At 33.3% G+C, this 11,860-nt stretch overlaps 1 protein-coding gene across 2 annotated transcripts; it reads left to right on the top strand.

Annotated features, from left to right (window-relative positions):
• Positions 1–7,463: 7,463 nt before the first annotated feature.
• Positions 7,464–10,588, top strand: LOC120083688 (uncharacterized protein At1g08160-like). Of its 2 annotated transcripts, XR_005483497.1 has the most exons (3): positions 7,464–8,020; positions 9,185–9,322; positions 10,094–10,588. XR_005483497.1 is itself a non-coding variant. In XM_039039530.1 (2 exons), exons 1-2 carry the CDS (start codon positions 7,500–7,502, stop codon positions 9,306–9,308), a joined length of 645 nt encoding a protein of 214 aa, XP_038895458.1. In that variant the 5' UTR covers positions 7,464–7,499; the 3' UTR covers positions 9,309–9,627. The 2 variants fall into 2 exon arrangements, 1 of the variants encoding a protein (XP_038895458.1); XM_039039530.1 differs by lacking the exon at positions 10,094–10,588 and having other exon boundaries at positions 9,185–9,627.
• The last annotated feature ends 1,272 nt before the right edge of the window (positions 10,589–11,860 follow it).

Here is an 11,860-nt window from a genome sequence, read left to right as displayed (position 1 = left end):
AGTGATATTCGGAATGAATGGTGGTGGGGCGGGCTTGATATACGATTTCTTTGCAGTCGTGGATGACGAAGGACGCTGCCTTGCTTTTGAAGGGGTTTTAGGTTTTGGTTTTGGGGTGGTTTTAGGCTGTTGGGTGGTCTTAGAAGGAAGGGTTGTGATGGCTTTGGTGGGCTTCGACCGAGACGGTCACTGGGAAGTGGAGGATGCTCCGTCGTGCAGAGGTTTGGTTGGGACAGAGGTTTTTGAGGATTTTCGAGGGCTTGAGGGAGGCGATGTTGAAACAAACAAGGAGGAGAATTAACTTAACGGCGAGACGTCTCTAAAGCTCATTGATTGATTCTAATTATCAGACGTTGACGACATCATGGTTGAAGAGTGGTCAGAGAAATGTTTGAGCGAACGGCGGTGAGGGGAACGAGAGGCACTAGAATTTTTCTTTTCTTTTTTTTTTTCTTTCACAGAGAGATCGAGGGCAATGAAGAAGAAGAAAAGGAAGGGTCTCGATTTTTATAAGATGGGGAGAGAGAGGGGTGACGTCAGGCGGCGCCTGATTTCTGCAATTAATGCGAAGTCGAAGGGACGTTTCTTGGGTTTCCAAGCACTCGAGTGCTTTGCATTTTCGAGACGCGTTCTTTCGACTTGGGCCATGCATTAGACTTAAGTCTAGTGTGTTCGTTTATTCCCATCTGGATTATAGACAACTTTTTTTTTTTAATTATTTAAAACAAGTAAATCTCTAACTATGAAGGTAATAACAATGAACAATCAATCTTAAAACGCAGAAAAACAAACAAAGTAAATGCAAATGCATCGATGAAATACATAATACAAAAAGAATAAGGAAAGATGAAGCGTCCCTGAAATTTGTGTCGGTGTGAACACATGGATGCTTCGACGTGAACCTTAGTTGGCTTCGCGTAGTACGAGAGATGACTTTTGACGTTCTATGCCATCTTCAAAGTATGGCTTCATTCTTTGGCCATTTACTTTGAATGCATTGGTGCCATCCTTCCATGTTAATTCTACTGCTCCGTGGGGAAAGATTGTTTTGATAATGAATGGTCCTGACCACCTCGACTTTAACTTTCCTGGGAACAAATGCAATCGTGAATTGAACAATAAAACTTTTTGGCCAACAAAAATCTCTTTCTTACTAATGTGTTGGTCGTGCCAACGTTTTGTCTTCTCCTTGTAGAGCTTGTTGTTCTCGTATGCGTTCAACTGCCACTCCTCAAGATCATTGAGCTGAAGTTTGCGTTGATCGCCCGTGGCGTCCAAGTTCAAATTTAGCTTTTTTACTGCCCAAAAAACTTTGTGCTTTAACTCTAGGGGTAAGTGACAAGCTTTTTCAAATACTAAAGAGTATGAAGACATACCTATGGGGGTCTTGTAGGCAGTCCTGTAGGCCTAGAGTGCTTCATCCAGCCTCTGTGCCCATCTTTCCCAGATGCGTTGACAACTTTCTCCAGGATAGATTTTATTTCCCGATTGGATACCTCAGCTTGATCGTTCGTTTGTGGGTGGTAGGCGGTAGCGATCTTGTGCCTAACATTATATTTGGCAAGTAATTTAGAAATGATGCAATTAATGAAATGCGTACCTTCGTCACTTATCAAGGCTTTTGGCGTTCCAAAGCGTGTGAAGATATTCCTGGTAAGAAACTTAGAAACAGTGGACACATCATTTATGGCACCAGCTACTGATTCTACCCACTTTGATACATAGTCTACTGCAAGTAGGATATATTGTTGGCCGCAGGATAGGGGAAAAGGTCCATAAAATCAATGTCCCAAACATCAAATAATTCAACTTCAAGAATATTATTCAAGGGCATTGCATCCCTTGATGAGATATTCCTGGTGTGCTGGCAGGGGTCACATTTACGAACATTCTCCCTCACGTCTTTGAAGAGGGTGGGCCAGAAGTATCCGCTTTGAAGGACCTTCGCAGCGGTTTTTTGCCAACCAAAATGCCCTCCGTAAGGAGAGTTGTGACACTCAGTCAAGATGCGTTATGTCTCTTCCTCCGGAACACATCGACGCATTATGGAGTCAGGCCCTTGTTTATAGAGAACAGTTCATCCCAAAAATAAAATTTCCTGTCATGTACTAACGGTTTTGCTGAGAGTTGAAGTTCCTAGGGAATTGCTTGGTAGTTATGTAATTAACTATGTCCGCATACTAAGGTTCCCTGTCTTCAACTGTGAACAAGCTTTCATTAGGAAATGAATCTTTGATTGCATTTTCTTGATCTTGCATTTTTTGATTTTCCAATCTAGACAGGTGGTCAGCCACCTGATTCTCAGTCCCTTTTCTGTCTTGAATATCAATGTCAAATTTCTGTAATAGTAGCACCCATCTTATTAATCTTGGTTTCACGTCTTTTTTACTCATCAGGAACTTTATGGCTGAGTGATTTGTATAGATGGTGGCTGTCGCACCAACTAAATACGATCTAAACTTCTCGATGGCAAACACTACAACCAACATTTCGTTTTTCGTGGTTGTGTAGTGTTCCTGAGTGTCATTCAGTGTCTTGGACGCATAAGATATGGGATGTATCAAATTTCCTTTCTTCTGCCCCAGCATGGTACCTATTGCAACATCACTCGCGTCACACATGAGAATAAAACACTGCGTCCAATCCGGTGCTATTAGTACCAGAGCTATAGTCAACGCATATTTCAATGTTTCAAACGCGTCACAGCAGTCATTATTGAAATCGTAGGGCCGGTTCGTTTCTCTCCTTAGCTTGGCCGTGCACATCACTTCCGTGGGTTGTCATCACCGGTGTTGCTTGGATCTCTGTCGTCGTGGGCTTCTTCCAGTGGTGGGTCTTCGTCGTGGGTGTTCTCCAATTTTTTTTCAGTTGGTTTTCGTCGGCGCGTGGGTGTTCTCCGTTGTTCTTCGCTGTTCTTCCGTGCTTTTCCATCGTGGTTGGGCATTGTTCTTCCAGTTGTTCATCGTGGTTAGGCGTTGTTCTCTGGGTGTTCTCCGGTTGGTTTTTCGGTGGTTGTTCTTTCGGCGGGTCAGCTCGCCGTTCGTCCAGCTGGTTCCAGTCGTAGAGGTAGGTCACCGGTGTTATGGTCACCTTGCCGTTTGTCAGATCTGCCATCTCAACTCTATTCGCAAGGTCTGGTGCTCACTAGCGTTCCAATCTTCGAGCTTAGGTTCGGATCTCAAGTTTGTGGGTTGTTTAAGTTGTTTGCTTAGAAAGGTAAAATTTTATTTTCATATGAATTTTCAATTTAGTAATTTAAAGTTATTTCATTCATTTTATTTCTATTTTAATGATTAAGCTTATTGAAATTTTGAAATATTGGAATTAAATTAGTTGAAGAATATATACTTGGTTGGTAGTCTTGCTTGATGTAGTTTAAGTGTATATCAAAATTCTTTTCTTTCATATATATATAAACTAATTTGGTCTTACTTTGTTGATTAAGTTTGATTGGTGTGGTTCAAGTGTTATTTCATTAATTTTATGTTTTATTCCAATGATTAAGCTTCTTGAAATTTGTTAATGTTGGAATGAAATTAGTTAAAAAATATGTACTTGGTTGATAGTCTTGCTTGGTGTGGTTCAAGTGTATATCAAAATCATTTTCTTTCAATTATATGTTAACTAACTTGGTCTTACTTGGTTGATTAAGCTTGATTGGTGTGGTTCAAGTATTATTTCATTAATTTTATGTTTTGTTCCAATGATTAAGCTTCTTGAAATTTGTTAATGTTGGAATGAAATTAGTTAAAAAATATATACTTGGTTGATAGTCTTGCTTGGTGTGGTTCAAATGTATATCAAAATCATTTTCTTTCAATCATATGTAAACTAACTTGGTCTTACTTTGTTGATTAAGCTTGATTGGTGTGGTTCAAGTGTTATTTCATTAATTTTATGTTTTGTTCCAATGATTAAGCTTATTGAAATTTATTAATGTTAGAATGAAATTAGTTCAATAATATGTACTTGGTTGATAGTCTTGTTTGGTGGGGTTCAAGTGTATATCAAAATCCTTTTCTTTCAATTATATATAAACTAATTTGGTCTTACTTAGTTGATTAAGTTTGATTGGTGTGGTTCAAGTGTTATTTCATTAATCTTATGTTTTGTTCCCATGATTAAACTTTTTGAAATTTTGAAATGTTGGAATTAAATTAGTTGAAGAATATATACTTGGTTGGTAGTCTTGCTTGGTGCGGTTTAAGTGTATATCAAAATTCTTTTCTTTCAATTATATATAAACTAATTTGGTCTTACTTGGTTGATTAAGCTTGATTGGTGTGGTTCAAGTGTTATTTCATTAATTTTATGTTCTGTTCCAATGAATAAGCTTCTTGAAATGTGTTAATGTTTGAATGAAATTAGTTAAAAAACATGTACTTGGTTGATAGTCTTGCTTGGTGTAGTTCAAGTGTATATCAGAACCAATTTGTTAATGTTTTAGGTCTTATTGTTGATTATGGTTAAATTTACAAGCTTACTGTTACGTAATTTTTCCTTGTTATTATTTGTCTTTTTTGTAGATTAAGTTGCATATTTTACAATCATGGATAAGTCATGGATGAAAATGAATAGAATATCAGCTAAGTATGGTTTAGGGATTGAGATGTTTATTAAAAATGGTCTACAACATTCAAATATACCGAATGTCATGAGTTATCCATGTTTGAAGTGTGTGAATGCAAATACTCTAAATGTGAACACAATAAGAGATCACTTATTTTTTAATGGTATAGATCAAATTTATCAGACATGGATTTTTCACGGTGAATCATTACCGGTTAAGAGAAACAATGAAAATGTGTTTACTAGTGAAAGAGACAAAGTTGATGAAGATGATGTTGACGTTGATGACACAATTGGAATGTTTGAGGCTGCATACAACTATTTTAATGAAAAATTCGATAATTTTGAAGAATTATTAGATGATGCAAAGAAATCATTGTACTCAAATTGTAAAACTTTTTTCAAAATATCTAAATTGGTAAAGTTATATAATTTGAAAGCTAAATTTGGATGGAGCGATAAGAGTTTCACTGAGTTGTTGGAATTAATTCATGACAGTAGTCCTAATGAAATTCCAACTTCTACTTATGAAGCAAAAAAGATGTTGGGTACTCTTGGAATTAAGTATGAGAAGATTCATGCATGTAGCAACGATTGTTGCTTGTTTAGAAAAGAACTCTCCAATGCAAATGTATGCCCCATTTGTGGTACGTCAAGATGGAAGCTTCATAAAAGTTTAAAGGAAAAGGCTAAGAATATCCCAACAAAAGCCATGTGGTATTTCTCCAACACCATCGGTCTTCTCCAAAATGGAAACCTGTAAAGGTAAATTTGCATTTATTTTTTTTAACAATTTATGTTCATTTGAACATAAGAATAATTGTTTTCAACTTATTTATATGCACTGCCCCCATCAATTAGATTTTGTAGGATGCAGGTACTATGTGCAAAATTATATACACAAAATAGTGCATAATCCTACTACTCTCATTAATAGTCTTGTACGTAAATTATTTATTTTTTATATACTAGCTTTAATTTAATAAATGATGTAAACTTATGTTGAGTTTATTTTTTTTCTTTTCGAAGTTCAATACAAAAAATGCATATACCCAAGGAGAGATTGACGTAATTTGAACTCAATGGACCAGTTTTGTTGGCCGATTTGTGTAATGATATACTTCTTGTTTTTTGTCTCAATAGAATGTAAATGCTAGCTTAGAATGAATCTTGACGAGTTTTGAGTAAAATATGCAAGTTTAGAATGAATCTGAAGTACTAATCGTTGGTTTGTGGATAGACGAATTGTTATCTAACCATGATCTGTTTATTGGAAGATTTATGTATAATTTTTTTTGTTTATGGGGTATTTGGTGTAAGTATTCGTGGAATACTAATTAATATTTGTGAATGAGAGAAATGATTATTATAGACGGGGTTGATAATTATAATTATTGGTCTATGAAAGTGTGTTATCGATATACAAATGTTGGTTAGTGTGTTTATTTTATATTTGATGAGTACTTATAGAATAGATTGGAAATATTAATTCTTGTTTGTGGATAAATTATTATATAAATGTGTTTCATTGCAGGTAACTTTGTATTTAGTTTTGTGGTAGAGTGTATTTTTCTGTCTATTGTTATATTTCAGGTTTGAGTTCAGTGAATTCATAGGTGGAAGTCAAATATTGTTGTCTTGCCATGCAGAATATAACAGGCACGCATTACAATAAACAAATTTTTTTTTATATTTTTTAATAAAAAAACAATGACAGACATTTCCTGACCCAACATGAGACATATAATATCATATTTAACTTTTTGACCAATATTAAAAATGGATTCGACAACGAAATTTAAAAAAAACGAACAACAATTGAAAAAAGCGGACATGAATTCTGGACTTCAATGTCTGTTTAAAGGGCTTTAATGGATTATGGGCTTCAGTTGACAAACAACATTAAAGGGCTTTAATGTCGGTTCGATTGACAACCGACATTAAAGCCCTTTCCAGAATTCTTGTAATGGATGATGTAAGATAAGATGTATATACATTGTGAAATACATATAGATAAGTATCACTAATTAAAATGATAACGTAGCATAAGTAATATATATTATAGGAAATACACCTTATCGTTTGTAGATATTAAAATATACATTTGTGTATATAAAATCAAGATAAAGTAATATAAATTCCAAAATAAATGTGTCTGTATAAAGTCCATATAAGTAACATGTGTTTGACGCTTGAAAGTACAATAAAGTATTTGTTGTATAAAAGTTATATATATATACAAAATGCGTCTATTTTAAATAACTTGTCAAACGCATGTTTGTGCACACAACAAATTTTGCTTTACATAAACACATGTACACCTTTCTCAACCTAAAGTTTTCCTACTTTATAAATAAGATAATTCTAATGTTCAAACACTTTTAAGGTTAATAATTAAGGTATAGCTACATTTTTATAGAATTATAAATATAGTAAAATCTATTGGTGATAAACTATATGATTAATAGATCTCTACTAGTGATATAATCTATTGTTGATAGGTTCTGAGAGTTGGATCTAAATTGTACTATATCTGCTAATACGTTAAATGTGATTGTTATATTTACAACCACCCTTATAGAGATATATAAGTTCCTCACCCACCTCTAACCTGTCTACACGAAGCCCTATGATACCACTTGTTTTCCCCTCGTTTTATGCCATGTGGGATTCAATGCATAGATTTGATTATTGTAGCCTAATCCACATCCCCGACACAATAAAGACATAACCCAAATCTTGAACTGCCAGTAAACACAAGAAAAGCATCGTTAGATAGTGGCATATATTCCTGTACTCCTTAATTAAGCAAACCAAAACACACACACACATACTTCTTATAGTACTAATAATCAATATATATCCCTTCACTTGCACATTGAGAGAACAAATTTCAAAAACCAAAAGAAGTAAAAACTTGTTGAAGAACAATGAGAAGCACTACTACACAAGGAGAATCATCATCATCATCAACATCATCATCCGTTATTAGGGCGTCAAACCGAAGCTCTTATAGGCGACATGGAACGGTAAAACGCACGAGAATCATAAGGATCATAGGAAGAAGCTTGTTGTGTGTAATATTTCTTGTTGGTGTTGCAATTCTCACATGTTGGCTTATTGTGTTCCCTAAAACCCCACGTCTTAGGGTGGAAACTGGCAAAGTCACAGCCGATGGTTCAACTAATAGAAAGCTCAATGCCACTATAGTTTTCACTATCAAAAGCTACAACCCTAACAAAAGAGCCTCCCTTCATATGGATTCTATGAAGATGATAGTCAATGACTATATGGGGCAACCATTCTACTCCGCTATCCCTACCTTCACGTTGATGCCCCGAAACGAGACCGTCTTGACGCCCGTCATCCGTGTCAACTTCATATACCCATTTGGGCGCCCCGTGCATTCGGGATGGATACATCTTGAGCTTCGCTTCTCAGCTAAAATCAGGTATAAACATTTGACTTTTAAGATAGATATATAAAATGGACAGTTACAAATATAGACATTGACAAAAATATTAGCAGATATAATATAAAGTAAAAAAATTGTAAACATGGCCAAATTTAAATAGTCTATCAGTGATAGACCATATTATTGGTAGGAGTCTATCAGTGATAGACCATATCACTGGTAAGAGTCTATCAACAATAGAAGTCTATCGTTGATAAACCTGTCTATATTTACAATTTTTTTAAAATGATGTTATACACTTGGTTATTATTCTTAAAAATGCTACCAATTGCAACTACCCAATTTGGTTTTGTTTATGTTAATTAGAATCTTTATTTTTACTTTTAATTGTATTTCGATTCGGAATTCAAAGGATAAATTCGTCAGATTTACCTCAATTTTAATCTAATAACTATTTTATTTTTTGTTTTTAGATTTTAAAAATTAAGCTTATAGGTAAAATAAGGTTGTGTTTGGATTAACTTTTGAAGTTTTTAATTTTGGAAATAAGTCATTCTGAGAAAAAAAAAATTAAAGTATTTGACACCTACTCTAAATAGTTTTTGAAAGGTATTTTAAATATATATATATATATATTTATATTTTTTATCAATAGAGTTTAAATAAAAATATTCTTTTGAAAAACACTTTTTTCTAGGTCATTCCAAATAGGTCATAAATTTATTTCTTTCGTTATCTCTTCTTTCTAAGAGTTTTTTCAATATCTAAGCCAAAAATTCTCTCTCTAAAAAATTTTGTTGAAAATTAAACATGTTTTAATTAGATAAATTATAGATGAATTAATTTATGAGAGTTGGAAATATTAAAAGATGAGAGTTAATTAAGTATGTTAACGTAAACGTTAATTTAGTAGAGTTTCACATGAATTACGTGTAGGATTTTAATTGTTCTATGTATTTTTAATTAGAATGTGAGTTATGTATTTAAATTTATTCATGACAATCCTATAAATAGGATTGACATTGACATTGTTGATATATCTAAGTGTGCAAAGAGAGTTTAATCAAGAGTGTGAACTAAGTTTGAAGAGTCTTTCAATTAAAAGTATTTTTGTTTACTCTCAAATAATCGTTTGTTGGTTATTTATTTGTGAGTGTCCATCACACGCTTCCAATAAATTTACGGCTTTGTTAATTTCAGTTACATTTTCAACAAATGGACGTCGAAACCTCGATTACTCGAGATCTATTGTAACCACCTCTGGCTTAAGATCAATGATTCTACACCTAATTTTGATAATACCAAATGCAAAGTGGATCTCTGAGACACTTGAACTAGGTGTGTTATTCTTGCTTAATTAGATTTGTTAGTCTTGCTGAATAATTCCAAAAGATTTCTAACATAAAGTTTCAGTTTCTTCAGTTTAATTGTTTCTTTATGAATAGAAAGTTCATACAATTTTTTGTTAGAATAATGAAGAAGAATGGCATCGAAGATTTGAGACAGGTTGAGATAAATTTGCTTTGGGCAGAGCTGACAGAAATTATATATATAATCTGTTGTGAAGAAAAAGGGGAAAAAAAAATCATGAGCTTGTTTGAGAAGAAACGGCAAAGAAAGTCATTTTCTAATTGATAAAATATATAAAGTAAAGAATATTTCTTTCTTCCATTGCAGGTTTTATTTATTTTTGTTTTCTTTCTTCTTTGTCCATGAATGAACTTTTCCTATTATCTTTACACTAACCAAGAAAAAAAAAAAAGAAAAAATTGTAATAGGTAGAAAAAAAAGTAAGGATATTTGTAAATTTAGGAATGGTTTTCTAATGTAGGAAGAAAAAAACCGATATTGTTTTTCTTATTATTCTAGTTTAACCCTTATTTGTGTATCAATTATACTATATATTTTATATTCGGTATATCAGCTAACTGATATAGTTTACTTTTGATATATTAGTAAACTAATAAACTTTATATAAATTATATCATTTTTGTAATCTATATACCATGATTTTAGTTTTGTCATGGTGGAAGTTGTTTTTTTGTTTATTCTTTTGTTTTGATATGGAGTTGTTTTCATTCGATTAGTTCGATTGATTGTTTGATTTAGGTTTTGTTCACTACAATAATTTAGACCTTTTCCGACACTGAAAATCGTTGGGATTAGTCGAAAGAGCGTCAGCGAAACTTTTTCCGACGGTCAAACAATCATCGGGCAGATCGTGGGCAAAGCCTCGTCGGCGTAACCTTCCCCAAAGGTATAACAGCTGTATCGTAGGAAAAAAACAGTTATCTCGAGGATGGAGAATGGGGCTTTTATGCCAACCCTAAACAACACCGCAAGGATAATTTGTAAACCCGACGGTCGTAAAAGATCGTCGGGATAAAAAAAATTGTCCGACGGTGCCATCGGGATAAATAATTATATCCCGATGGTGATAAATTAGTATCACCGTCCGGAGATATTCAATTATCTCGATGGTGACCTTGTACTGTCGAGATTTTGTATCTTTGTCTGACCCATGAACCATCGGGGGTTTGTTCATTAGCGTTGGAAGAAGATAAAAGACGTATTAAATTATGGTTTTCCCCAACCCCTTGTATCGTCGAGATTATATATTTAACCATTGGAATTACCTTTTTTTAATTCTTTATTTAAATCTGTTTTTTTTTTTTTTTTTTTTTTTTTCAAATGTCATACTTGTTTGAATTTTACAAATATCATTCAAACTAATATAAAAATTGTCAAAATTAAGTAAATGTCTACAATAGTAAATAATATATAGAAAACATGTTAGAATTTCAAGTCTTAAACATACTATTCGTCTCAAATTAAAACAATACATTCACATATCTATATTTACTTACACAAATCAACTTAAAATTAAACATAGTTGTACTTAAAAACCAAAAAATTATTCTCAATCCCATTATACAAACTAATATAATTTAGCACAAACTGAAATTCAAACTCAACTTCAGAATTCCTCCTTACAATCCCCCCCAACTATTTAGCACAAATTGAAAATCAAACTCAACTTCAGAACACTAACTATACTTTACATAACTAACGTTTATGATGTTACCATAACTGCAGAAGAACAACGTACACAAATTTCTAATTAGTTTACTACGAAAGTTGAAGAGTTTATACCTAGTTCGATTTATCCCTCATGAGCTGTAAGAGCATAGCTTATATATCATCCATCTCTAATTGACTTTTTGCTTCCAGTTCGTCCAATCTAGCCAGTATAGTCTTTAACTCTTCTATCTTTTGTTTTTGCTTCTCTATAACTCTTGATGAGGATGCATTGGACGATGATTTACTTTTTTTTTTTCATTTTTTTTACCCTTTGGTGTCCTACCAAGGCCCACTCCTGTGCCCAACATCTGCTCGCATATTTCTTCTTCCTATATTGGTTCAGACCCTTCTTGGTTGGAGGCTTCTCTCAGCTCGACCAATTGACTCTACATCGATAATTAGGACTAATTATTATATGAAAATTGTATATAAATAAAGTTACATTGTGGAATAAACACTTACATATGCTTCATTAGTGGCCTGATTAACAAAGGACTGGTCACTCTTATAGTATGTTTGCTTGAATAAGTCTACTAGGTCCATTGTTTGACTGTCAGGTCCTTTCTGTAAAACAATTCACATAGAAGATATTAATAATACTTTCTTAGAAATCAAATATAGAAATACTTTTAATATTACCGTGGATTTTCGTATGGGTATAAAAGTCTTAGAACTAGTTGTATGAGGGTATTTTTGGGCTGACCGATTCCTTTGATTAGTTTTTTCCGCTTTCTAAGAAAATGAGAAATTAAGAGGAAATGAGTATTGAAATGTAAGTAAAAAAAAAAAAAAAAC

This window comes from Benincasa hispida, chromosome 8 (assembly GCF_009727055.1).
Source record: "Benincasa hispida cultivar B227 chromosome 8, ASM972705v1, whole genome shotgun sequence".
Taxonomy (NCBI): domain Eukaryota; kingdom Viridiplantae; phylum Streptophyta; class Magnoliopsida; order Cucurbitales; family Cucurbitaceae; genus Benincasa; species Benincasa hispida.
This window is presented reverse-complemented; position numbering and strand designations above follow the sequence as displayed.

Excerpts from the sequence above, each read along its gene's own strand:
- LOC120083688 (XM_039039530.1), top strand. The coding sequence starts at position 7,500 with ATGAGAAGCACTACTACACAAGGAGAATCATCATCATCATCAACATCA. Across the intron at positions 8,021-9,184 it reads CGCTTCTCAGCTAAAATCAG|TTACATTTTCAACAAATGGA; the intron begins GTATAAACATTT and ends TGTTAATTTCAG.